General features: G+C 44.7%; 1 protein-coding gene across 1 annotated transcript in view; it reads left to right on the top strand.

The window, feature by feature from the left end:
• CDH17 (cadherin 17) overlaps positions 1-27,182 on the top strand; it is a 405,204-nt gene that overhangs the window by 57,805 nt on the left and 320,217 nt on the right. The window contains exon 4 of the mRNA XM_086965999.1: positions 16,517-16,654. Coding sequence (XP_086822125.1) covers positions 16,517-16,654 — 138 coding nt within the window. The remainder of the gene's footprint in view (positions 1-16,516; positions 16,655-27,182) is intronic.

Raw genomic sequence — 27,182 nt, 5'->3', positions numbered from 1 at the left:
CTGTCCACAAATAACAGTCTTGACAGCTTCCCACAGGGACACAGAAGAGGAAACGGACCCCTCGTTTTCAAGGAAGTAGTGGTCTAGGGACTTTATCAAACTGCTACGGGTCTTGGGATTACGCAGATACCAGGGGTTAATGGGGGCGACCCGCCCGCACCATTCGCCCCAGTATCCATACAAAGCCACAATGGGGAATGATCCGAGATTCCCCGGGCCAGGTGCCTAATCTATCTGACAGAAGGGGACTGGGCAGCGGGCATGAGAATGTAATCGAGTCTGGAGAGACTTCCGTGGGCCCCAGAGTGAAAGGTGTATTGACTCTGCATCGGATGCATCAACCTCCAGTAGTCTACCAAACCAAAAGTGTCCAAAAACCCGCCAAGCCATGACTGGGACTTAGAAAGATCCCTAGGGGGGGTGACGATCTACAGTACCAGAAACAACAGAATTAAAATCCCCACCCATAAGGAGAGTACCATCAGGGAGCTCCAGCATCACACGTCCGATATCTGAAAAGGTGGAGGTCTGGAGACCCATGGGAACATATACAGTGAGCAAAGAAAGAGTCTTACCCTCCCACCTACCAGTGAGGGCGGCGTAGCGCCCCCTATCATTGAGGATTACATTGTCGATCTCCAGGGGGAGTGAGGACCGAACAAGAATACCCACCCCTCTAGAACCAGTGGTGAACCCGGAGTGTGCGACCAGGCGATAACCCCACCTGTTCATGGCCTGGCACATATTTCCCACTAGATGCGTCTCCTGTAAAAGAACCACATCGGGGGACAGGCGATGCAAGAACTGCAGTACCACTCCCCGTTTTATTCGATGACACCCAATCCATTGTCATTCCAAGATATTAACCTCAACCCACTACCTCCCATCCCAACAAGTGATGCAGAATTCACCCCACAAAGAGCAGACCATTAGAAGCATGAAGAAAACCAATACGGTGCCTTGAGAAAGAAAAATGAACCCAGAAATACCCCTTCCCACCCCCAACCAACACCAGTTACAACTCCCCCCTCCCTGCACCCCTGCAGTAGACTAAAAAGCCACCCCAACATGCAGTGTGCCTGTCGCCCTAACATTTCCCAATCTACAAAAAGACCCTGGAGGAGGAAAGAGGCCCATCCCCCCGCCACCCTAGGGCGAAAATCTGTGAACTACGAGCGTAAGAAAATTATAGAACCCAGCAGTACAAAGTCAAGTGTTCGGATATCAGGGGCCGAAACATCACTTCTGTTCAGGCTCACCACCCTCGGCACCACCAGGGTGCTCAGTTCGGTCGTTCCGGGCATTCTCTGGTCGGTCAAAGAAAAATGTCTGTTCCTCGTACTCCACACAAAGCCTGGTGGGGAACAGCATCGCGTATTTCAGGCCTAAGTCACGGAGACGTCTCTTCACACCCTGAAAACCCATCCTTTGCCTCTGGACGAGCTGAGTGAAGTCCGGGTAAAAGTTGATTGTGGAGTTTTCGAATTTCACCGGGCCGCTTACCCTCGAGGCCTGCAGGATAGCATCACGGTCTCTGAAGTGAAAGAGCTTGGCAATGATGGGCCTCGGAGGGGCGCCCGGTTTCGGGGCAAGGTGGTTCAGGACAAGGTCCTCCACCAGGAGATCCATCGAATGATTCTCAGGGTTTTCCGGGACACCTATGACGCGGATGTTGTTGCGTCTTGCCCTATTCTCGAAATCCTCCAGCCGATGAGTCATGAGGTCATTAGTTGATTTAAGATTGCCAAGTTCGGTTTGAAGTTCCGACACATCGGCCGTGAGGCTAGAAGTCTTCAAATCCAACAATTTCACCTTCTCGTTGGTTTTGGACAAATCGGCTCTAATCAGGGTGACATCGATGGCAACCATGTCGATTTTGTGAGCAAGAGCCTCATATTGTTGGCCGATGGTCTCCTTCATACTGTTGATGGCACTCATGACATCCTGAAGAGACGGCTCAGTAGGCGCCGTCGAATCTTCCTTGGCGTCCTCCGGGGTACGGCTGGCGCCACCAGGGGATCCTTTAGATTGAGTATACCGATCCATAATGTTGGTTTGGACCAGTCCCCCGCGAAGGGACGTCTTAGTTTTCCGTTTCTCGGCTTCGGCCTTGGCCGCCATACTGGAAGATGCGCCCCGAAGGGGCCCGTGAGACCTAGTGAAAATGGCCGCCTGCGGGCAAGTCACCAAATGTCCACAAAAGCAGTCTCGTGTGGCCGAGGCAAAGACACAGTCCGACCCAACTGCGTGGAGGGTAGAGTCACACTCTGACTAAACAGAGACTGGACAGATCTCCGACTGAACGGAACCGTCCCGCAGTCAGACAATGCCAGGACCCAAAAGCGAAACTGAAAGTTGATGCAGGGCTACTGGGGGAAGATCCCTCAGCCGTTGTTGTTCAACTTCGTCCCGGCGTGCCAATTTGCCTAGTCCCCGGCTTACCGCAGGGTGGGCCTTGAAAGCTCGAATCAACGTAGCTTCGGTTCCCAGAGTCTGAATCAAAATTTTTAAAAGGCTAAGGGATCAGCCGAGGTTCCTCTTCAATAACCCATCTGAAAATTCAGGATGTCATCAGGATAAGTTGCGAAGAGTGGCGAGGTTCCCGGGAGCTCTGTGATCACGCGGCCATCTCGGATGCTCGCGTAGCTCCTCCCCCTAGGTCAGGTTAATTAATGTGAGGTTTTTTTCAACAATGTCTTTAAATCCACATTCAGTATGTTTTCCATTTTCATCCATGCTGGCTCCTGTGATAACCAATCATGTAACAGAGTAATTAGCACGTTGCACCTTAAAGATGAACTGCTCAAGGGGTCGTGGCTAGCAGCCGAGCATGGTGGCAGCATAGTCGGGAAGCTCCGGGAGTAAGGCGCCTTTCCCCCATTAATCTGCACTAATATCCACTAATTTGAAGCCTCGGAAGGGAGGACCTTGGGTCCGGGACCGAGCTGCGTCCGACCGTTTCAACTCCGGATAACAACGCAGACCGGGAAACGATATACCGTGCTCCGACCGGTAGAGGCCTAGCAACAAGCACTGAGCTGTGGTAGCCCCTGGGGCCGGGCGGAAGTGGAGGCAGAGCGGGGGAGGGATACCGGAAACCCGCCCCTGAATAGAAACCACGCTCTACAGCGGCAGTAGCGGGGAGCAGATTAAAGCATCACTAACCCGAGTGGCACGCTCAGCACGCCGAAGGCAGCGGGTGCTAGATCCGAGGCGGAGAGAGCGGTAAGGCTCACGGACCGCCGCCGGCCGCGGGGACACGGGATCGCGCTACATAGCGCACTCAAATAACAGCGGCCCCGGTACTTCACAAGAAACCCGACCCTGTGGAGATCAGCCGCACCCGTCGGCGCTGCATCGGATGCACAGCAGTAGCCCCCAGCATAGCTGTGAGGGTCAATTGCGGACAGAAGTAGCGTGCAAGCCTGGAGCCGTCCCCGGCAACCGGAGCATAACAGTGGCTAGAGACTCCCACGCATCACCTTAACTAGCGGCCTAATCCATACAAGAGGCGACTTTGGGGCTCCATGGGACACAAAGGCTACGGAAGGGGGCACATTTACGGCCAGATATGAGAGGCAGCAATAACCACACATAGTGTTGCACCTGACCGCTCGGCGACCGGATTCGGCCAAGCCAGAGAGGGGAAGAAGCGCAAGTTGTGAAAAGCGCGACTTGGGACTGTCTGAGGTCGTCGACTCCTGGAGACCCCGCGTCCTTTCCAACTGCCGCACAACACCAAGAGACAGAGCAGCTGTCTGGCAGCGGTGGGGCACTATCGAAGGGAACCATGGCAGGCAAAGGCGCGAAACACAATTCGACGCAAGCCAGACTAGATAAATTTACCTACGACAAGCACAACCCTCCACACGCGGAGCCACGAACATCCACGGGGAAGACGCCAGAAGGAGAGGGGTCCAAAAAAGCAACGCTGGATGATGTAATGAAGGCTTTAGCGCATGTACAAGCGACGGTGGGGTCCACCTCTACAGAGGTCACCTTACTGCGCGCAGACTTACACAAAATGACCGAACGTGTGAAGCAGGTCGAGGTTGTCACAAAGTCCCTGGTAGAGGACGTTTCAGAACTGCAAATAGCGATGAAGCGCATAGAGACCGAAAACAAATCGCTCAAGGAGAAACTGGACGACCAGGAAGGGCGCTCGAGAAGGAACAATGTCCGAATTCTTGGGGTTCTAGAATCTGAAGGTACCCGAGCAACGGACCTCTATGTGGAAGAGCTAATCAAGTCGAAACTACAACCCAAGGGGCTCTCACACTTTTTCTCAGTGGAAAGGGCGCACAGAGTCCCCGGCGGGAAACCGAATCCAGGTGCACCCCCGAGACCAATACTGGCAAGGCTCTTCAACTTTCGCGATCAAGACGCCATCTTGCAGGCGGCAAGGGTGTCTCCATCGATCCAGATTCACAACTCCATGATCGCCTTCTTCCTGGACTACACAGCTGAGGTCTCCCGCCGGAGAAGAACTTTCCTGGATGTTAAAAAGGCGCTAAGAGCAAAGGAATTGTCTTATTCTATGCTGTTTCCGGCCCGGCTGAGAGTATTAGCGGACAACAAAGTATGGTTCTTTGATACGCCGGAGGCAGCCCAAGACTGGCTGGAGGGTTGGAGACAAGTTGGACTGCCCCGCAGCACGAACAGGAATAACCGGAGCCAACGAGAAGACAGCCATGCGGGATCGCAGACATCAGGCCGAGACGGTATGGCCCGGTCGCCAGCACAGGAGTACTTTGGAGCAGACGGCGGTGTGGAACCATGAACACCCGGTACACACAGGAGTGTTAATCGATAAGGACATTGACGGTTGGGTCGCGCTTGGACACTGGACTGAGGGACTCCGAAGAGGACAGGTGAGCCACCTGCTCCAGGGGGCCCTTGACCCCAGCAAGCAAGTACACTGTTTTTGGGATGGGTAAAGCACTCTGCTAAGTTGGGGGAGCGGGCGGTTCGATGTCCGTTAAGCAGGGAGGCAGGGAGGGGGGAGGCAAGGGGGGGCAGTTTTGCTGTTTTTCAAGTTATACATGTAGGGGCAAGACACAATACGAGGCACACACTTTGTTCAGGTTTCTGGGACGAACAGTACACATGGGTGGGGGGACACTTCGGGCACTGAAGTGGTTACAAAGGCGGATATGCACGACTCCCAATCTACGGCACCTGATGGTGGGACGCTAAGGACGACAATCACACCCCTCTGAATGATGACCTGGAATGTTAGAGGGCTAGGAGACAAAATCAAGAGGGGACTAGTATTGCACGCCGTGAAGAGACAGGGACCTGCATTAGTTCTTTTGCAGGAAACACACCTCACAGGAGGGGCGTCCAAAGCGCTAGACAGGAGGGGTTATAAAATGGCAGTACACTCGGAATTCACATCGGGCTCCCGGGGAACGGGTATTTTGGTTAGAAAATCATTCCCGTTCATCATCCTAAGTACTAAAATAGACGAACAGGGTTGTTTCGCTGCGATTCAGGGGCAGTGGGAGGGGAGTCTCATGAATGTTGTGTCAGTATATATTCCTCTGGCACTCCACTCAGTTACACTTCCAGCATTGGGTGACTTTCTCCTGACTCTACCTGCGGGAGACATAATTATCGGGGGTTACTTCAACGCTCTGACAGATAGGTTCCCAGCCCGGGCACACACCCCCGGACCCTCCAGCTTCCAGAGTTTTCTAGAGGCATTGGGGCTAGTGGATATATGGAGGCACACGCACCCCAATGCGAAACAATACACCTACCATTCCACGGTACACAACAGTCTGTCGCGGATTGACTATTTCCTGGCGCTGGGGAATGGCCTACAGCAAGTAGACAGCATAGAAATCCAACCCAGGGGATATCAGACCACTCCCCAGTACTATTAACTTTCTCCACTCAGGAGAAATCACGTAGAAGGATCTATCCCATATACGTATCATATCTCAAGGTCCCCAAAGTTAAAAAGGAACTCAGAAAAATGACTAAACACTATTTCGACGAAAACACAGCATTGATACAATCTCCCGCTGTTCTCTGGGAGGCGTACAAGACGGTGCTATGGGGACAGGCCATAACGTCCATTACAGGGTATAAGCGGGAGAGGCTACAAGAGTTGTCCAAGTTAGAATTAGCAGTACACGCAGCGCACGTGGCCCATATGGCAGACCCTACGCCAGACACGTCACACACCTTACTTCTACGTCAACAGCAGTATAGGGAACATTTACAACACCAGATGGCTGAGCAGATTACAGCGACCACACATAGAGTATACGATATAGGGGATAAGGCAGGGAAAATGCTGGCCTGGCTGGACGAGAGAGGGGGAAGCACCAAAGGGATACAACAAGAATACAAAAAGGAGGGAATAACCCAAACACGTCCGGAAGAGATAGTAATGGCCCTTGCAGAACATTTTGAAGCTGTCTACACCCCAGATAGAGAAGTGACGGCAGACACAGCACGAACATCCCTTAGCCACGTCGTAACACAAACACTAACACCGGAGGCAGTCGCAGAGTTAGAGGCAGACATTACGACTGAGGAAATACAACAGACCATACATGCGGTGCGATCAGGGAAAGCACCGGGACCCAACGGCATCCCAATAGAATGGTATCAAATTATGTCCGAAAAACTCAGTGGGCCCTTATTGGCAATGTACACTCCTACCGCCCAATCTCCCTTCTCAATGTGGAAATAAAAATTTTGGCAAAACTCTTAGCTAATAGGCTGATCTCCCGCCTCCCACAATTGATACACCCAGACCAGTCGGGCTTTGTGCCCCATAGAAACACCGCCCTCAACCTGAGACGAGTGCATGGGGTGTTGGCTAGAGCAACGTCACACTCAGCTCCAGCGGTCATATTGGCACTCAATACGAAAATGGCCTTTGATATGGTGGAATGGCAATATCTTTTTGAGGTCCTGTCCCACATGGGGTTTGGTCCTAACTTTATAGCATGGGTTCCACTGCTGTACACCAATCCCATTGCCCAGGTCGTGGCGAATGGCCATATTTCCCATACGTTCCCCCTAGCGCGAGGCACTCGTCAGGGTTGCCCCTTATCACTGCTACTCTTTGCGATAGCGTTGGAACCCCTGGCAACACTGATACGCTCGACCCTCCTATTGCGAGGGATTACCTGTGCGGAGGGGTGGGAGGATCGTCTCTCACTCTATGCATATGACATGCTAGTATACCTGACAGACCCGGACCGTGGCATACCGGAACTCCTGGCTCTTTGTGATACACAGGGGAAAACCTCAGGCTACACCATAAACTTGGCAAAATCTGAACTGTATGTGCTGCGGGGCCCAACCCACGTTCTTGGTACCAACTGCTCTTTACGACTAGCGGGGTCTTCTTTTAAGTACCTTGGCATACACGTCACCGGGGACCCAGTGGAATTCTTTGACAAGAATCTGAAACCACCGTTAGAACGGTTGAAAGACGATGTTAAATACTGGGCGACACTACCTTTCACACTATTGGGCAGAGCGGCACTCTACAAAATGATGTCGCTGCCGAGATTTCTCTATGTCCTAGATAATACCTCATATCCGATACCACCCAGATACTTCAGGCAAGTATCAGCGTTGGTGTCCAACCTGCTATGGAGCAATCGCCCAGCACGTATAGCGCAAGCTAAAATGAACAGGAGTTGGTATGAAGGAGGGATTGCATTGCCGAACCTACAATTGTATTATTGGGCGGCACAATTAAACACCATCAACCAATGGCTTCACGCTCCCCAGGATGACCCAGCGTACAAGGCTGACAGGGCGCAGTTGGGCACCAACAGTATGTTAGCTTCCCTTTACGACAAAAACCTCGCAAACAGTGGAAAAATGCTGTAGTAAAACCACTGCTCAAGAAACCTTCTCTTGACCCGGGGGTATTAAAAAACTTTCGCCCCATCTCACTGCTCCCGGCTCCCGCGAAGATGTTAGAAGCTCATTTAAATAAACATCTTGCTGCCTTCGTGGAGAGTTCGGGCTGTCTGGATCTTTCCCAGCATGGGTTCAGGAGGGAACACAGCACCGAGTCTGCCCTCACCATAGTGCTTGATAATATCCGCACGCGTGTGGATGGGGGACAGACCTCCCTCCTGATCCTTTTAGACCTCACGGCTGCCTTCGATACCCTTTCTCCCCCGGTCTTAACATCTCGACTGAGGGAGATTGGGGTTCAGGGGGCGGCCCTGGGGCTCCTTTCCTCTTTTCTTGACCATAGAGAGCAAAGGGTGATGCTGGGTAAATTCCTATCTCCATCCCTGTCTGTGCAATGTGAGGTCCTGCAGGGGTCGGCGCTTAGCCCCACCCTTTTCAACATTTATGTGACCCCTCTTGCCAGACTTATTAGATCTTTTGGGATGGAGGTAGTTTCCTATGCGGATGACACCCAGATCCTCGTCTCTCTCTCCCAGTCAGTTACGTCGACTGCCTCCAATTTTAGATCTTGTATGGAGGCAGTCGGCCAATGGATGATTCACAACTCATTGAAACTGAATGGGGAGAAGACTGAGGTGATGGTGTTTGGAGGAAAGGACGAGATTTGGTCAGTTGAGTGGTGGCCGGACCCACTGGGTGCCTGTCCTGATTCTACCTCCTCAGCCAAAAACCTCGGGGTTATGATTGATCCCATCCTTAGTATGTGCCAACAGGTCAACAGGACTGTATCGACCTGTTGGGGTATCATCCGCATACTAAGGAAAATCAGGCACTATCTTTCTTTGCAGGCAAGAAAGCAACTTGCCGTTGCCCTCCTGGGCTCCCGTCTGGACTACTGCAATGCGCTGTATGCGGGACTGAATAAAAGTCAGCTGCAGCGCTTGCAGGTGGTCCAGAATGCAGCAGCCAGATTTGTTCTGGATCTACCCCGACGTGCCTCTGCCACCTCTGCCAGGAAGCAGTTCCACTGGCTTCCTGTTGTGGACCGGATACTTTTTAAGACCATGTGTATGGTCTACAAGGCTTTAGCAAAAAATAGCCTTACTGGCATTGGATCCATTTTGTCTCATTACAATCCTGGCAGGAACCTTCGCTCCTCAAACAGACTTCTTCTCTCAGTTCCGCGCATTCGGAAAACCAGATGGGGTGGTAAAGCTTTTTCCAATCTGGCCCCAAAGTGGTGGAACGCTCTCCCGCTTGAATTAAGGTCTCTTCCTACTCTACAATTATTTAGAACTGCCCTGAAGACCCACCTCTTTGTACGCGCGTACCTGTAGTTGTGCTCTGCATTTCTGATCTTTTTTGATAGGCGCCTTGACACCTTCGGGTTTAGTTTGCGCAGTATAAATCGCATAATAAATAAATAAACAAGATGCTGGGACCCACAAAACTTACAACCATACTGTGGTATACAGCGCAGGCTAAACTAGGATGGAAAGGACGAATCACCAAGCTCACCCCTCTGTGGGACACCAAAGTCTTGGGGCGATTGAGGCACAGTAAGGGTTTCACACAATGGGACAACATCGGTATATCAACGGTGGGAGACTTATGGGACAAGGGAACGGTGATCCCCTTTACTCAGCTGCGACTGCAATACACGTTAGGAGTGACTGAATCGTACAGATATGTGCAGATCAGGCGTGCACTGCTTACAGCCATACCACCTGACTCGGAGGTCCCGGAGGCATCCCCTCTAGAAGACCGCCTCCTCACGGATTACATGCAACAACGAGCTACATCACTCACATATCGTAAATTGATCAACAACCTACCAGACCCTACATTAAAACTGAGAGAGAAGTGGGTAGCAGAAGTAGGAGACATGGACGATTCGGAATGGAACGAGGCACTGGCATCACCGAAGGAGGTGGGCATATCTGCTAAGTTCCGTCTAGTGCAGCTTAAGATCCTACACAGGGTGTACTACACGAGAACGTCTCTACACAAAATACAGCGGGCACAACACCCCTACTGTCTACGCGGGTGTGGGGAGGAAGGAACGTTTATGCATACCATATGGGAATGTCCTCGTATAATAGAGTATTGGAGACAAATAATGCGTACCATATCCCAAACAATGGAGCTGTCCCTTGTCCCTGAGCCACGTAAATGCCTGTTGAATATATGGGAACCGAACAATCTCACCAGACATGGTCAAACCTGGTCAACGATAGGCATGTTAATAGCGAAAAGAGACATAGCTCAGAAATGGGGTGCAGCAGATGCCCCCACGCTAGCACAGTGGTGTACGAACATGGATAGGGTGATGATTACGGAAAGGGCGGTCTATACAGCAAGGGCGAGCCCACGCAGATGGAACAAGATATGGACCCAATGGAACGTATTTAGGGGGGAGATCTGCGAGCCACTACAGGAGGACGAACAATCAGAATCGGACGAAGACGATGATGAAGAGTGAGACAGGATGGGGAAGGGTAGATAGACCCAGAGACTTGAACCACAGCCAAGACACACAACACAGTCAGGTAGGGAGTACAAAGCCTGCTTGCCTAAAACCAATGTGCACTCAGATTGGGATACCCACCCCAATGTATTTCATACGCTGAACTAGACGGTATAAGAGACTTCTGTTCACCCACAGGTGCTGAGTGTCACCTACTGGACTGGATAAGTGCTGTGCCCTAATTAATGTGTCGGCTATACTGTATGTTCTCTGTTAGTTTTTGTTTATTCAATAAAAAGTGTTTATATGACACAAAAAAAACATAGACCTATAGGTTATCCGGAACATGAACTGCATGATCTGTACACACATTACTCTACCACGCCGCTGGACCCCAGGTTTGTCGGCTGAAGGGCTGTGTTAATCTGACAGTATTAAACAGGAATTGTATTTAACGTGGCCGGCCCCTGGGGTTGTAGGCTTACTGCTGTGTCATTTCAGAATTGTACAATAAAGGTCTTTAAAAAATTTTTAAAAATGAACTGCTCCTCCTTTAGCGTTGTGTGATCAAGGCCTATGGGTAGGCCGAAACGTTATGCTGGCAGGCGGCGAAAAAACGAAATAAATTATTTTTTCACCTGCAAGATTGGGTCGGCTCTCGTTTCCTTCTCTGGTGGTGTCCTTGTGTATGGAGGATTGCTGGAGGTTCGGGTTCGAGTTTGCTTTGCATATATATGTCATGTGATCAAGGCTCAGGGAAGTCGAAACGGTATGATGGCGACGAAACTGCGAAAAATAAAATAATTGCACTTTTATTTATCTGGTCCGTGTCCGTACTTGTGGAGACAAGGAGGCGAGAAACAAGCCACTGCTCACCTGCGGAATCGTTGATATATACATATATACATATATATATATACATATATATATATATATATTTAAATATTATGTATATAAGCCTCACCGTCTCATTTCACTTCACCAACAGATATTCACAGCACAACAGACAACGATGTATTTATTTTTTCTTCTTAATTTTTTTACTGTTTAACACCAAAATGCATAGTGCAAACATTAGTGCATAATGCAAACACACAGACGGACAGTCTACGCGTTTCGGCTCCTCGCCTTCTACTGGACCATAGAGTCCTTGCATCTAGAGCGCCTTTTTAAGGTGCTCTTGTGCATTAACCCCTCATTGATGTTTACTTCATTAAGCTACTAGACTGTGAGTCTTCACTTTGTTGATGGCAAACGGTGGACACTTTGTTGATGGCAAACAGTGGAAGACATTTTTTCTCTCTGTAAAGTGCAAAGTGCATATGCCTTTGTAGCAAAGTTTCACACTCTGACAAAAAGTGAAAATGCATCATAAGAGTGCATAGAAAGTGATATATCTAAATGTATATATTTATTCAACATACACGTAAAGTCTATACATTACATACATAAACCCAAATGTTTATCCAATACAATATATATATATATATATATCAGCTCCAAAATGTCGGCTTGGGATCTCACCAGTACCTCGGCGATCAAACACAAAAGACCAACGAATCCCAGATGATGGCAAAGGATATTTTTATTCCTGAGAGTACAGCAGCGTGGCAGACGACGCGTTTCGGGCAGTTGCCCTTGATCACATCAGATATATATATATATATATGTATAAAAATTGTATGATGTCTTAAGGAGTTCAAGAGGACAAAAATGAACGATGAGGAGGAGAGGGACAAGTAGTTCAAAATTTCATCTAGGTAGATTTTGTGCAACATCTCGTGTTAGTTAATTTTTCTTTTCAAGTAAAGATCAGTTATTGATTTCTAAAAAGGGGTTTTCCCATTTCATTTTATAATTCTAAGACAAGATTTTAAGATTTAGGGTCAAAATTTCATGTAAATTACATGAGGTTCAAATTGCCGTCTTCTAAACATATTATTTGAAACCATATCCTCCACATTTTGAACCATTCATTAAAGTTTTGTTTCCATTTTCCATGTAGATTGTTCCCAAATTGGCATCTGGTGTATCAGAGAGAAGCCTGTTACTAAATGTGACTATTTATAAAGTGCAAGTGCTCTTCTCTAACTCAAATATTGTCCTTTGATCTACATGATATCTGATCTCTTATGCAATTTTATGTCTAAAAGTATGATATAATTATCTTGCTGATAGATGCACTAAATTTGTGAGCCTTTAAATTGTTTGATATGTGTAATGCGGTTCTAGATTATCTTGTCCTTCTAATATTTTAAGCATAAACACAGAGAGAAACAGGATGAGGAGGGAGCCTGGAGAGGGGACATAATCAAGAGTATGTCATTTACACACTTAATCAAATAAAAATAAAAATGTACTACTTAGACAGAGAGGATTTCACATTTTTAGAAGTATTAGTTGTTTTTCTTTTTTCTTTTTCCTTTTTACAGGATTTTTTTTAAAAAAGAAATCGTGGTATCAATTAGATGTTCTTATTCTCCCAAATATATATTTAGTTCAGCATCAAGATTATGTCCATATGGGATCTCCATTCCAAGTGCTCTAATTAACCGTGATATGTATATACATGTACATTTGCATACATTGTTAAACTATATTGTACATATAATTGAAAAAATATGAAACGTTTTTATTCTGGGACTGGATTACAGATTTCAAAACCCCTTCAAGTAGGTGTCCTCACACTCGATATGCATTGAATAGAACTAAAAGAAAAATACAATAACTGTGAAAACAACCTAAAACAGCTTATATCCTACACAAAAAATATAAATACAACAAAGATACCCTATGTTGAAGCGTTCCTTTAGCGCACAGCTCGTTATGACGCCAGGACTTGAAAATGTTTTACAATCACAATGAGCACAGCCGATACAACCAAAACTTGTTTCGTCAGGATGAGTTCTTCAGGGATATCTAGAAGGTTTTCCACCGTAGATCAAGTGTAATAGCTGGAAGATTGCAAAAATAGAGCCATCACGTACAATAAGTCATAAATGCCACAACAAGTCACTAAATGATATGGTACTGCGATCCCAGCTGGTACTTTACTTCCATATCAGACACATAAAAACTGATATAAATCTCTGCAATCCATATATTTTGGAGGAATATTTATTGATGCTACATGAATCTACAGACTGGAACTACATTTTATTGTGTGGCTCATTGAATATGGCCAAAGGATCATTTTGCCCCTCTCTGATACCCCAGATACGATCTGCATTGTGATCTGCTCATTTCTGAGCATGGTTGCCCTATGCATGAACAACAGCTGCCTCAAATTACATAGTGACAAATGTGAAATCCTGCTCTTTGGTAGACAGGCATGCATCTGGTTATCCTCTTGGTGGCTTGTGTTAGGGGCTTCTCTTAGTCCTCCACTTATATCCTCTACCCCTAGGGCTTCATTTTCTAGCAAAACTTATCGTACTCAAAGCAGATTACTTGGATGACTGGCACTTGTTTCAATGAATTACCTATGTTTAGAAAAGTTGTTCCTTTACTTCTGTTGAATTATCGCAGAACCATAGTTTGTGTTCCCATCATCTCCCGCCTGGACTATAGTAGCACGATCTACCTGAGCCTTTCTGATTTTTTTATGCACCATTTGCAGATTGTGCAGAATGCTTCAACAAAACTGGTTCTCGACCTCCTAGTTTGTGCCCCCATTCCATCTCATCTTAAAGCCTTTCGTTGGCTGCTGGTGGCTACATTTTGTCAGTTTAAAGCTCTTTGCTTTTTCCACTAGACACTCCACAATTCCAGCCCCATCTATTTGAAGGTCATATTCCAACATTACCTTCTACCCCAGGATCAAGATCTTCCATGGACTTCTTGATCAAAGTTCCCTCCTACCAAAATGAGAGGCTGGGAAGTCGTGCCTTCTCCTGCACAGCAGCTAAGGTTTACAACATTCTTCCTTTTGTGGTTAAGTTCCTATTTCCCAAATAGGCTCTGCACATTGGAATAATATACCCTATGGGTTTGGCATATGACTAAGGTCAGTATGCTCCTATTGAGTATATTAAACTTAATTTACTTTGTACCATCTAACTCAGAGGCCACTAGAAACTCCTTGTAAACAAGAAGGGAGTAGTTTCTGGCAACCGCATAAACATGACAACTTTGTTTCCCTTTTAGAATTGGAACACATCTCAGAATCGTGGAAACAATTAGATAACAGTTTCACTCAGCTAATCATGCATGCTTAGTTTCTTCAGAGTTACACAGAAAGGAATAGACGGGTGCTTCAATAAAAGGATTTATCTCGTGTAAGAGATGTGAGCTGTTACAATCGTAAGACAGTATGCGAGATATATTATGTACAGCGTAAGCAGTAGAAAGAAATAATACTGCAATAGCATTGTCTTTTAGCTATGACACATATTTATATACATATACATAAATAACACAGGCTAAAAAGTGAGTACTCGTCAAGGTAAGAAGTAGGTGCTGTATTCTATAGTATGGCATGCTATAGTTTGGTATGCCAAGAGTACCTCTAGGTTCTAGTCAGCTCCATTCCTTTGAATGAGAAAGGTGGGAATCTCTTTCCGGGTCTCAAACTCTAACACCCTGCGAAGGGAGTCAGAACACTGGAAGCTGGATTCTCTGCCAGCAGGGATGACAGCGTCTCTTGTCAGTGTGTCAGGCCAGGATACGAACTCCTCTAAAGTCATGGTCTCCTCCGTACTTGCCGTGGCAAGGGAAGGTATATTTATACCTGGAATGTGCTTAGGAATGTTTGCATTGACGTAAAGTCGGGCAGAGGAAGACGTCATGAATGAACCCTTAAGGAATTAGCGGTTCATGCATAATAAATGAGTTCTTGGAGAAATCAATAATCCTGGGCTAGGGAAACTCCCAACAGCTTAAGGGTCTGGTTTCTAAGAACTCGTTGTGACATTGAGGTGGACGGATGTAGGTGACCATGCCTGTATCTGGATAGCATGGGAAAGGCATAAATAAGGACTGGAATCTTATGCCTATATAAGGGCAATGCAAATTGTTCCTATATAAAGACATGATTCAGGAAAACCTATATACGGACACCTAAAGCGGAATACAACACTTTATTCCCTAAGAACACCTTTTAACAACTGTTGCTGGTTGCTCTCCCTCTTTGAGCCATGACATCGTTTGGAGGTATCTGCACCCTTTGCCATTAAAATATTAGTACTAATAATAGCAAAAGGAAAAATATCTGTGTCACACAAAAGTATCTCACTTTTTCAATAATTGAATGCTGGACTAATGTCCTCCTGCCTTATGAATGCCAACACGTTAGTCAAGAGCCATGCAAAAGGAGGAAGTTGGGTCCTACACATTTTGATAATATGAATGCGTTTACCTTCACCTAATGATGCTTAATGTACTAGCAATAATGAAGTGTCTTATTTTGAATTTTGACATTTCAATAAAATCGATTAGCAAATGTATGCTGTTTAAGGACGTTTGTGATTTTTGTATGGTTTGTGCTATTGCTATACATCATTCCAATACTAAACTCTGCTTTACCATACTAAAAAAAAACATACCCTTCCTCCCACTTAGAGCCCCTCTACAGTTTTCCGTCTTCAGGGTTTTATGAAGGGGGTCTACGAAATGCTTCATCATAGGATGTTTGAAATTACATTTTATAATGCTTGAAGTTACATTTTAATGCCCAGACATGTGTCTGTCCTTGATCACCTGCCTCTTTTGTACCAGTGTGGTGCTCCACCACGCCTGTGGCTGAGCCAGCAGGGCATCAATTGACAATGTGTAATTGCAAACATACTTCTGTATTGAAAAGGCGTAATTCAAGGAGTTGCAATTTGCAGTGGTTAACAAAGCCTTTTTTCAATTATTTCTGGAATTCTTAATAGTTTTCTTCCTTGATTACATTTTTATATTTTCTTGCCTACCAATCCATCCTTGGGTGGTTAGTTTAAGATCTTTGCACATCACAGTAGTCAGAAATCTATATGGTGAAAAGATTTGATTGCACAGTGTGCATAGAACAGCACTGTAAACTCACGATAAAACAATATGGGGACGGTGCCAATTTAGAAAAACTGACCGAATGTATGCTATGAAGGCAGATGTTATACATTAGATCATACTTTTCGCCAAAAATGTTAACAATTGTCTTAATTTTTTTTCTAGTTCCATAAAACGAAAGCCAGTGTGGTGAAGTTTGAGCTGACAGGAGAAACGGATAGAATCTTTCATATTAGGCCTAATGGAACCTTGCATTTAATAGGAGATCTTGACAGAGAAAAAAAAGCAAGTTATACATTTAAGGTAAATATTTCAAATGTATCATAGATATAGGCTATTTTCAAAGTAATTGGAAAAGATTTGTTCAAAGAAAAGGTTTCTGATTCCTCTGGTTATTATATTCAGGGCAAGGAGTTCAGTATTTTCATGTTGGGCATGACTGCTTCCTGTCTGGCAGGCATCATGTCAGCACAACAGACAGCAACAACAGGCCCTTCATGAACAGGCTTCTATGGGTGACCTCTTCAGGCACTGACTTGTATGGGTGAGCCCTATCAGGCGTTGGCTTGCACGGGCGAGCCCCTTGAGGCATTGGCTTGTATGAGTGAGCCCCATCAGGCATTGACTTCCATGGGTTAGTCCCTTCAGGCATTGGCTTGTGTGGGAGAGCTCCTTTAGGCATTGATTTGTATGAGTGACCCTCTTCAGCCATTGACTTCTATGGGTGGCCCCCTTCAGGCATTTGCTTGTTTGGCTGAGCCCCACAGGCCTTGGCTTGTGCTGATAAGCCTGTTCAGGCATTGGCTTATATGGACTAGCCCCTTCAGGCAGTGGCTTGTGTGGGTGAGCCATTTCAGGCATTGGCTTGTATAGGTGAGCTTCTACAGGCATTGATGTGTATGGGTTAGTCCCTTCAGGCTTTGGCTTGTGTCAGAGAGCCCCTTCAGGAAGTTGCTTGTATGACTGAGACATACTGGCCTTGGATTGTGTTGATGACTGTTCAGGCATTGGCTTATATGGGTTAGTCCCTTCAGGCAGTGGCTTGTATGGGTGAGCCATTTAGGGCATTGCCCTGTATGGGTGAGCCCCTTCGGCATTGGCTTGTATGGGTTAGCCCTTTCAGTCATTGGCTTGTGTGGGTGAGCCCTTTCACACATTGACTTGTATGGGTGAGCCCCTTCAGGCATTCACTTTTGTGTGTGAGACCCTTCAAACATTGGCTTGTACGAGTGAGTCCCTTCAGGCACTGACTTGCATGGATCATGAGACCCTCCAGGTATTGGCTTGTATGTGTTAGTCCCTTCAGACCGGAGCTTGTTTGGGGGAGCCCCTTCAAGCATTGGCTTGTTTGGGTTAGCCCTTTGAGGCAGTGGTGTGTGTGGCTGAGCCGCTTCAGGCAGTGGCTTGTATGGGTTAACCCCTCCAGGCAATAGCGTGTGTGGGTGAGCCCCTTCAGGCATTTGCTTGTTTGGGTTTGCCCCTTCAGGCAGTGGTGTGTGTGGGTTCGCCCCTTCAGGCACTGGCTTGTATGGGTTAGCCCCTACAGGCAGCGGCATGTGTAGGTGAGCCCCTTCAGATATTAGCTTGTATGTATTATTCCCTTCAGGCAGTAGCTTGATGGGTTGTCATTCATGTTTTGGATGAGCACGAGACATTTTTCAGATGTTCAGGTTTTCTAATGTTACAGTGGAGCAACAGACAGAAAGCAGCCTCTCTGCAGTCTTTAGCAGCTCCTGCATGTGTCTTTCTCCCTTGCCATCCTGCTTCCCCATCCTGCACATTCTAATTCCCTGGCCTGTGTGCTGCATCAGTCGAACCCATCAAGAGCTTTACAGTGTGTTGTTTTGTCACTTAGTTGGTCTCTTTGCTGCTGTTCCCTGGTTTGAGTGAGGTGCCATGCAGTACTGGAGCGCCACTTGGCCTGTTATAAGAGAAACAATCTTTCTGACAGCTGCATACGTTTATTTTGCTGCCTGGAGCCCAGGCAGTACTTAATTTGAGCTGGTGGTTTCCGGTGCTCCGCACCAGCACTTAATTGTCAACACCAGCGCTTGGACAATCTGCCACAAGGTGGCACTGTCTGGCTAATTTACAGATGCACAACAGCAGTAAATTATGAATTCAATATAAATGAAAAAGGACTATTACCGGCCACTCTTATAGCTGTGGGGGCTTGGAATAGTGCCAACTGTCAGACTTGTAGGAGTATGCTGGTTAGTAGTTGTGTTGTTACTATCATTGGCAGCACTGGCAGGAGCAATGGTACAAGCTGCAGTGGCCTCCTGACGAGGGCCCTGGCACTTCATTTGTTTTTTTTAGAAATTAAGCACTGGAATGGAAGACTGGAAGGCTGAGATTCCATCCAGAAAGAAATGTACCCAATGTCAAGAATAACGCTTAAGCACAACATGTGCTGCTTCAGTTGTCAGTAATATTGTCTACATGCACTGGTACTGTCATGGAGAGGAACGTGGCACCAGTATATGCAAATGTTTACATGGATTATGTAGAAAACATGCACGTAGTAGATAATGGTGTGGCAAAAAATGTTTGTAAATGGTGGCACTACATAGATGACATATTAGGTGTTTCAGAAGTCAAGAGTATATTAATTAAATGCATATCCTGAATTTTTTAAGTCAGCACATTTTTCATTAAAATTAATTACTTAATGTTAGGAACCCAGAACCACAATTTTCTTTCACCATTTACACCACTGGGGAAGAAAACAGATCTAAAAGTGAGTGTGATTAACAGGAATAACATTCAGAGGGCAGATTTTCACCTCAAAGCACCGAAAGAAACCTGTCTATTTAGTCAGTATTTATGAGATAAACACATAACTGCAGAAGAAATAAGACTGACAAATCTTGAGAATGCAAATAAACTTAAGTTCAAGAATCAGTCTCTTGAAGATAATAACTTAAAAAAGAGTTTTGGTGTGTATCATCAACATTACAAGACAAGAAACTTTGGAACTATGCCCACCCGCAATATCTGATTGATGAAAACTGATCTGCCTATACTGAGCTCATTTCCATCATTTAAGGAAGGCTATGGAAAACCATTGCAACATGTTATCTAGTAATCATTTGTAATATCCATTACATCCATCAAGGTCTAAGAAACCAATGATAATCAACAACAACACAGATGTGAAGGTAGAATTTGAGAGATATATATGTGAAAGCGGATAAGCAAAAAATAAAGACGCTAAGGACATCTGTACAAACAGGCATTGGCTGCTCAAACTGTAAATGAGTAATTCAGGGATTCAGTAGCAAAGCCACTTTACTTTTGCAGTGATGCTGAATTGTTTGCCTCTTTCTGGACCCTAACTTGTGCTGGGATTTGGACTCTGTGGCACTGATATCCAGTAACCATAAAATATCACTGTTCAAATTGATTTCCCCAATTAGTTTCATTAACTTTCCTGTAAGGCAGATGGTCCGAAAAAGAACCAACTGGGTGGGTGTCAAATAGTATTTGTGACAGCAATGTTTATTTACAGCACCCACAAGCATGAAAAAATATAAGGCTGCAGAAGCACTAGTGTGCTCTGGCTGCACTGCAGTTTAAAAGCACCGCAGCGGCACATGCAAAGGAAAAGTATCTTGGCCATATAGGAAACCTCTTTTATATATTAAAATGTCACCTCCACAGTGTGCCTTGTAAGCCCACAGGGTTGGGTGCTTACTATATAAAAAGGTGGCACACTACATATTAGAAATAGGGTACTCTTGCAGTGACAAAATATTACAAAGTATTTTTAATGTGTAGCTTAAACTACGTTCTCCATTAACATGCCTTGTTATCAATAAAATCCCTAATATATATCTTCATTTGGGAAAAATACTAACAAAATTATTCAAAATTAGTATCCACTCAGATTTTAAAATCTCATTCTGTGGTGCTAGTTGAGTTTTGATAACTTTAGTGGAATCTACCTTTATATAACTGTACTGCCAGAGCCAAAACTGGGTTAGAACAAATTTTGCTCCTCATCTAACTTCAGCTTCTTGCTGTAGTTAACAACCCTGCTTTCCAGAGGACAATGACTTGGTCTTTGGGCCGAGGAACGAAGAGGTGTTGTCAACAACTGGCCACTTAAGAAGTATTAGCAATCTGGGATGGGAACTAATGTTCCCCTTATTATTTTTCTCCTTGGGCAGCAGTAAAATGTTTATGAGGGCACTTTTTTCATGTGTGTGCGGAACCGAGATTAGTGGTGGATCAAGTCACTGCCTCGTAAGCAATGTAATCGAAAGTTTGCCCTGGCTGCTGTCTCTATATATCCTCCATTAAAGCAGTCACTTCCTTTGCTGCCAGATATTTGAGTACCAAACTCCAGTGGGTATTTGGAAAAATATCAAGTTTGAAATATCGAGTTGCAGAAGAAGCAGAAAACAAATATTGTGACTTAAAAATATTGTGATGCAGAAATATCGTCAAGAATATCGTTTTTTTTAGGTAAATAATATATTTTTCTAGAATATCTTTGCTGTTCATACAGTTTTCAATAATGTGGTTGTCAAAAATATAGTTTAATAATTGTTTATCAGTTAGATTCATCAAAGAGCCGTTTTGCGAGTCCTTAATAGCGATTATTAAGGAATCGCTATTAAGGACTTGCAAAACGGGATTCATGTAGGAATCGCTAAATAAATTGCGATTCCTACACATTCCTTATTTGCGATTAGCAAATTGCTAATCGCAAATAAGGAATACTCCCCATTCATTCCTATGGGCCTTAAGATAGCGATTTCAAGGGTGCCAGGGGTGTCCAAAGGACACCCTGTAGCACCCCTGAAATGCAAATTTACACAGGTGTTGCGCACACACATGTCCAAAGGACATGTGTGTGTGTAACATGCAACAGAGAAAAATGCACTAAAGTGCATTTTTCAATTTTTTCGCTATTTACCACAAAGTCAGACTTCGTGGTAAATAGCGGCCAAATATTGCGAATTCGCAATTTAAAATTGGTTAATGAATTGCATTTAAGGAATCTCTAATAGAGATTCCTTATATGCAATTCCTCGCAAATATGCGATTTCGCAAATAGCGAATTTTGCATTTGGGATGATGAATCCCAAATGCAAAAATTGCGCTCGCAAAGGGCCTAATTCTCAGAATCTGGCCCTTTGCGAGCGCAATTTCCTTTCATGAATCTAGCTGTATGTGTTTTATTCCATATATTAATTTTCTGTGTTCATTTTGTCTGTATAATTGTTAATAATATTTTTAAATATAGCTTGCACTTGCAAGTGATTTATAATTTTTTTATATAATTGCTGATAATAATGTATAGTGTTGTAGCGGGTTGCTAGGTTTGTACAGTTATGGGGTGGGAGGTTTAGGTCTGATTACAATGCCGGACAGACCGACCATCCAACCGCCATCTTCATGGGCCTTTTCCAGCTGCTGAGGCCAAGAAGTTCCCCCCATTGAATTACGATGCAACCGCTGCTACTGCAGCGGTCGCATCTACGGCGGGGCACATATCCCCCTATATGTCGCTGCAAATTCAAACAAAATCACAGAAAACATGTGAATTGTGCACACATGCATGACATGTGGGGATATGCCTCGTGCAAAAAATATGAGAGGAGTACCACCAAGAGGAGCTCAAAGAGCAATCTGAGTGGGATGACTACCATAGAAAAAGAGGAAAATCTTTCTTTTGCTTATAAACCCCTCACTCACCAACCTAGTTGGTGACATGCTTCATCATTGGGGTCCACCCTGACAGCCGAGTGCCATCAGGGTGTGCTTCGCCACCTGAACTACAGTGGAGCTGGTATTTGTGTAAATGGTGCAGAAAAAATAATGGTAAAAAATGTCCTGGTATAACTTATGTGAAAATAATTTTATTTTAAAGCTACTGGACAATATTAAAATGGTGTGCAGATATAACTAAGGTTATTATGACCGTGTGTATCTATATGTGATAGGTCTACATGTTTCAACCCGTGGTTGGGAACTACCGGGTTTTCTTCAGGACCAAAGGAAAATGGGTGGGCAGTGCACACTAACGCGCTGCCAGTCCTAGATTCCTACAACCTACTGACAAAAATCTGTAGTAGGAAGAACCTCGTCCCCGAGTGGGCGAGAGAAAAAAGAGCAAAAAAGACTCCTGTTCTGGGTCTTAAGGCTTCACAGGGTTGAGGGAAGGTTGGCCTCTGTCAGGGACATATTAGTTTCAAAGAGTTAGTTTGGCCAGATACCTAATCGCCTCTCCATGCCGCCATGCGGTCATATTTAGTCCAGGGGACTAGGAGTACTCTCCGTTTACTCTTGTGAATAGATTCCCTTACTCTCTCATTTGTTTATACAGATATGCCTTGTGCACCATGTACCCCATAGTTGGAGTGTGGCGGAATGTGCACAGTCCAGTCAAAGGGAATACATACCGCATAAGGACTTACTTGGATTCCAGCACCCACAGAATCGTAGTCATCAGGGTGCAGCTTATCAGGTGTAGGAGGGACCTGGAGAAAGGGATCCACAGCAGATACTTCTTGAGAGAAATGGATTTGGGTGAGTATGCACCCCAAATCCATCATTTCTGATGGCACGAGGCAGTCGGTCAGACTGTCATAGTCGGGTTGTTGGAAACCTACATTGTAATCCGGTTGGCAGTCAGAAATCCCTGTAATGACCCATGGATGCTGTTTTTCCCAGACCGCCGTCTCAGTGGTCGGAGAAAGACTGTCGGAGTCGACGGACAGTTGGAGTACAGAATGCATGACTCATAATCCAGTGGTCGGAACAACCGCTTCCAACAAGAACAGTGGTCTGACCGCCTCTAATAGGACTGCGGAAGTCAGTCCGACTGGCATCATAATTAGGCCCTTAATCAAGTATAATTAATTAACAATTATTTTTTATTATTAATCATTTAATTGATTAATATTTATGTAAATTACGAGAGATCTACCCGAGTCGGGCTGCCCTCGGAAGTATTTAGGATCTCATGGGAGAATTGTGGGAGGGCAAGAGGATCATGGTTTTAACAAGTATTGTAAACATTTATGTTTCATCTTGCATACACCTTTATCCAAAGAATCTGTTGATTTTGTCCTTACTTGAAACTGCTGTGGTAGATTTCTCTCCGTACTGGATTGTCATGGCATTATCCAAAATTGTAAACATTGATACATACTGATCAACTGTTTAATAAAAAGATTACATAAAATATATATTAAGTGTAGGTTGCTAGGTTAGTAGGGGTATGGAGTGAGAAGTTAATTAAGTAATAATTAATTCACAGTTAATTATTAATTTATTTTCAATTATGTAATTGATTATTATTTATGTGAATTGTGCATTAATTATATTTTCTAAGTGAGATATTAGATGGGGCTGCTAAGTTTGTAGGGGTGTAGGGTGGGAAGTTAAGTAATAATTAATTGATTATTAATTTTAGGTGTAGTCTGCTAGGTTTGTGGGGGAATAGTGTAGGAAGGTACTTAAGTAATAAATAGTTTTTATTTATAATTAATAATTGATAATTAATGATTACATTGTTTAATAAACATGTAAAAAGTGTCATTTTTTTATATATAATTTGGGGGTAATTAATAATTTTTCTATTAAGAGATTTATATTTGTTGTAAATTGATAGGGTAATTTAGATATGTTTTGTATTTAAAGTGAAGTACTTTCCCTAATGTTGCATTGACTGGAGTGGGAATAGTAAAGTTAACCTTTCCAAAGTCCAACATTATCCCTGCTGTTGTACAGATTGCAGTGGGAATAGTATATCTAATCCCTCCGAAGTCCAACGCTTCCCTACTGTTTGACAGACTGAAGTGGAAACAGTAAATCTAATCCCTCCGAAGCAGTGGCGGCTCGCAAAGGGAGTGCTGTGGGGCAGTGAGGCGGGTGATGGGGGAGGGGCAGGGTGCGGGGGTAGTGGAGTCGGACATACGACAGCCAGGAGTAAAGTAAGTAAATATATAAATAAAACTATTTACCTTGCACTCGCTGCATCGCCACCTCTACCGAGTTCCAGCAGCTCCCTCCATGCAGCAGCAATGCCGTCTCCCGCAGGAGGCGGCGAGCAGGCTGGGAGCACTGGGGCCACTGAAGCTCCCCCCTCGGTCCTGGGTAAAAGAGAAGAAAGAGGCAAAATAAAGGTCAGAAACTAGCAGAAAGAGGCAACATAAAGGTGAGAAACTAGCTGAAACAGGCAAGATAAAGGTGAGAAACGAGCAGAAAGAGGCAGTATAAAAGTCCAAAAGAGGCAGAATAAGGGTGAGAAACGGGAAGAAGAGGCAGTATAAAGGTCAACAAGGAGCAGAAAGATGCAAGATAAAGGTGAGAACCGAGCAGAAAGCGGTAAAATAAATAGAGATTAGAAATGATCAGAAAGAGGTACAATGATGGTCAGAAACAAGCAGAAAGAGGCAAACTAAAGGTCAGCAGTGAGAAGAAAGAGTTAAAATAGAAGATTAGAATTTAGCAGAAAGAGTCAAAATAAAGGTCAGAATTTAGCAGAAAGGCAAAAGAGAGATCAGAAATGAGAAGTAAGAGGCAAAATAAAAGTTAGCAACAAGCAGAAAGAGGCAAAATAGAGATCACAAACAAGCAAAATGAGGCAGAATAAAGGTCAGCAATGAAGTGAGAAGAAAGAGTCGGAACAAAGGAGAGAAATGAGCAGAAAGAGTTAGAATAAAGGTCAGCAACGAGCAGAAATAGGCAAACTAAAGGTCAGCAGAAAGAGGCGAAATAGAGATCAGAAACAAGCAGAAACATGCAACATAAGCTCAGAAGTGAGCCAAAAGAGGGGAAAAAGAGATCAGAAATGAGCGAGAAGAGACAAAATAAAGGTCAGCAAGGAGCATGAAGAGGCAAAATAAAGATCAGAAACAAGCCGAAAGAGGCAAAATAGAGTTCAGAAAGAAGCAGAAAAAGGCAGAATAAAGGGCAGAAACGAGCAGACAGAGGCAAACTAAAAATCAGCAACGCACAGAAAAATCAGAAACTATCAGAAAGAGGCAAAATAAAGGTCAGAAACTAGCAGAAAGAGGCAAAATAGAGACCAGAAACATGCAGTAAGAAGCAAAATAGAGATCAGAGATGAGCAGCAAGAGGAAAAATAAAGGTCAGAAATGTGTAGAAAGAGGCCAAATAGAGGTCAGAAACTAGCAGAGAGAGGCATAATAAAGATCAGAAACGAGCAGAAATAGGCAAAATAAAGGTCAGAAACTAGCAGATAGAGACAAAATAGAGACCAGAAACATGCAGTAAGAAGCAAAATAGAGATCAGAAATGAGCAGCAAGAGGCAAAATAAAGATCAGAAATGTGTAGAAAGAGGCAAAATAGAGGTCATAAACTAGCAGAAAGAGGCATAATAAAGGTCAGAAATGAGCAGGAAGAGGCATATTAAAGGTCAGAAAAGAGAAGAAAGAGAAAAAATAAGGGTTAGCAACGAGCAGAAAGTAGCAAAATAAAGGTCATAAGTGAGCAGAAAAAGGCAAAAAATGAGAGGAGCCACTCAGGCACTCATGCGCCCACTCACAGAACAACACAGGCACCCACTGAGACACTCATGCACGCAATCACAGACCCATTCAGATACTCACATACCCAGTGAGACACACACACACCCACTAAGACACTCATGCACTCACTCATACACTCACTCTCACAGGTTACATATTAGTAAATAAAAAAAATAAATAAACCTTCGACGTCCACTGAAAAAAACAAAGGTTACAGGGACGTTATAGTTAGTAAATAAAATTTAAAAAACCTTAGAAATCCACTGTTAAAACCAAAGTCGACAGAGTAATCATAATTAGGAAATAGGATTGAAAAAACCTTAGAAATTCACTGAAAAAAACAAAGGTTACAGGTACATTATAGTTAGGCTCAGATTTCCAATGCACAAAACCATAGAAATTCTGCAGTTATAGTTACCTGATTTAACTATACGCCACTTCAATGCTCTGCTTAAAACCTCAATATAACATCACTCATGTCATGGCCAGTGCCATCACTGATGACATCTCAAATGACATCATTGCTGACATCACTGATGACACAGAACTACTCACATCCCCACTCATGCCCTGATGCAACATCTCATATACCCACTCACACCCACACAACCACTCAGACACCCATTCACAAACCCATACAAATACTTATGCATCCACTCACTCATGCATAGACCCTCTCATATACCCACTCACTCGTACAGGCACGCACACAATAAGCCACTCCCCCATACTGATGCTCACACACCCACTCACTTACTCATACAGATATTAACATATGTACTCGGTTACCTAAACAGTCACTGAGACAAGCACATTGCCTCGTATAGAGCCTCTCTCACACTCACTCACAAATACTCACTCACCCATACAGCCATTCACATGCCCACTCATTCACTCACCCATACACTCACTTACTCACCCATTCACGCACCCATATAACCATTCATGTACCCTTACCCATATAGGCACTCATGCACCTGCTCACTCACTCCCATAGGCACTCATACACTCTCTCAGTCACCATTTACAGCTACTCACACATTCCCTCACTCACTCATACATCCACTCATGCACCCTATAATATAAAGCACTTAAACAGCCACTCTCTCACCCAGCCACTCACACAGCTGCCCACTTACTCACACAGTCACTGACACAGCCACTTGGTCACCCATACAAAAACTCACACAAACACTCACTCATATATACAGTTTCTCACATACCAACTCACAAACAAATGTATAAACCACTTACACACTCATCCATGCATACACTCACACAGCAACTTACTCACCCATACAGCAACTCACACAACCACTTA

Source organism: Lissotriton vulgaris, chromosome 4_1 (assembly GCF_964263255.1).
Source record: "Lissotriton vulgaris chromosome 4_1, aLisVul1.2, whole genome shotgun sequence".
NCBI lineage: Eukaryota > Metazoa > Chordata > Amphibia > Caudata > Salamandridae > Lissotriton > Lissotriton vulgaris.
The sequence above is the reverse complement of the archived record's forward strand: the minus strand, read 5'-3'. Positions and strand labels throughout refer to the sequence as shown.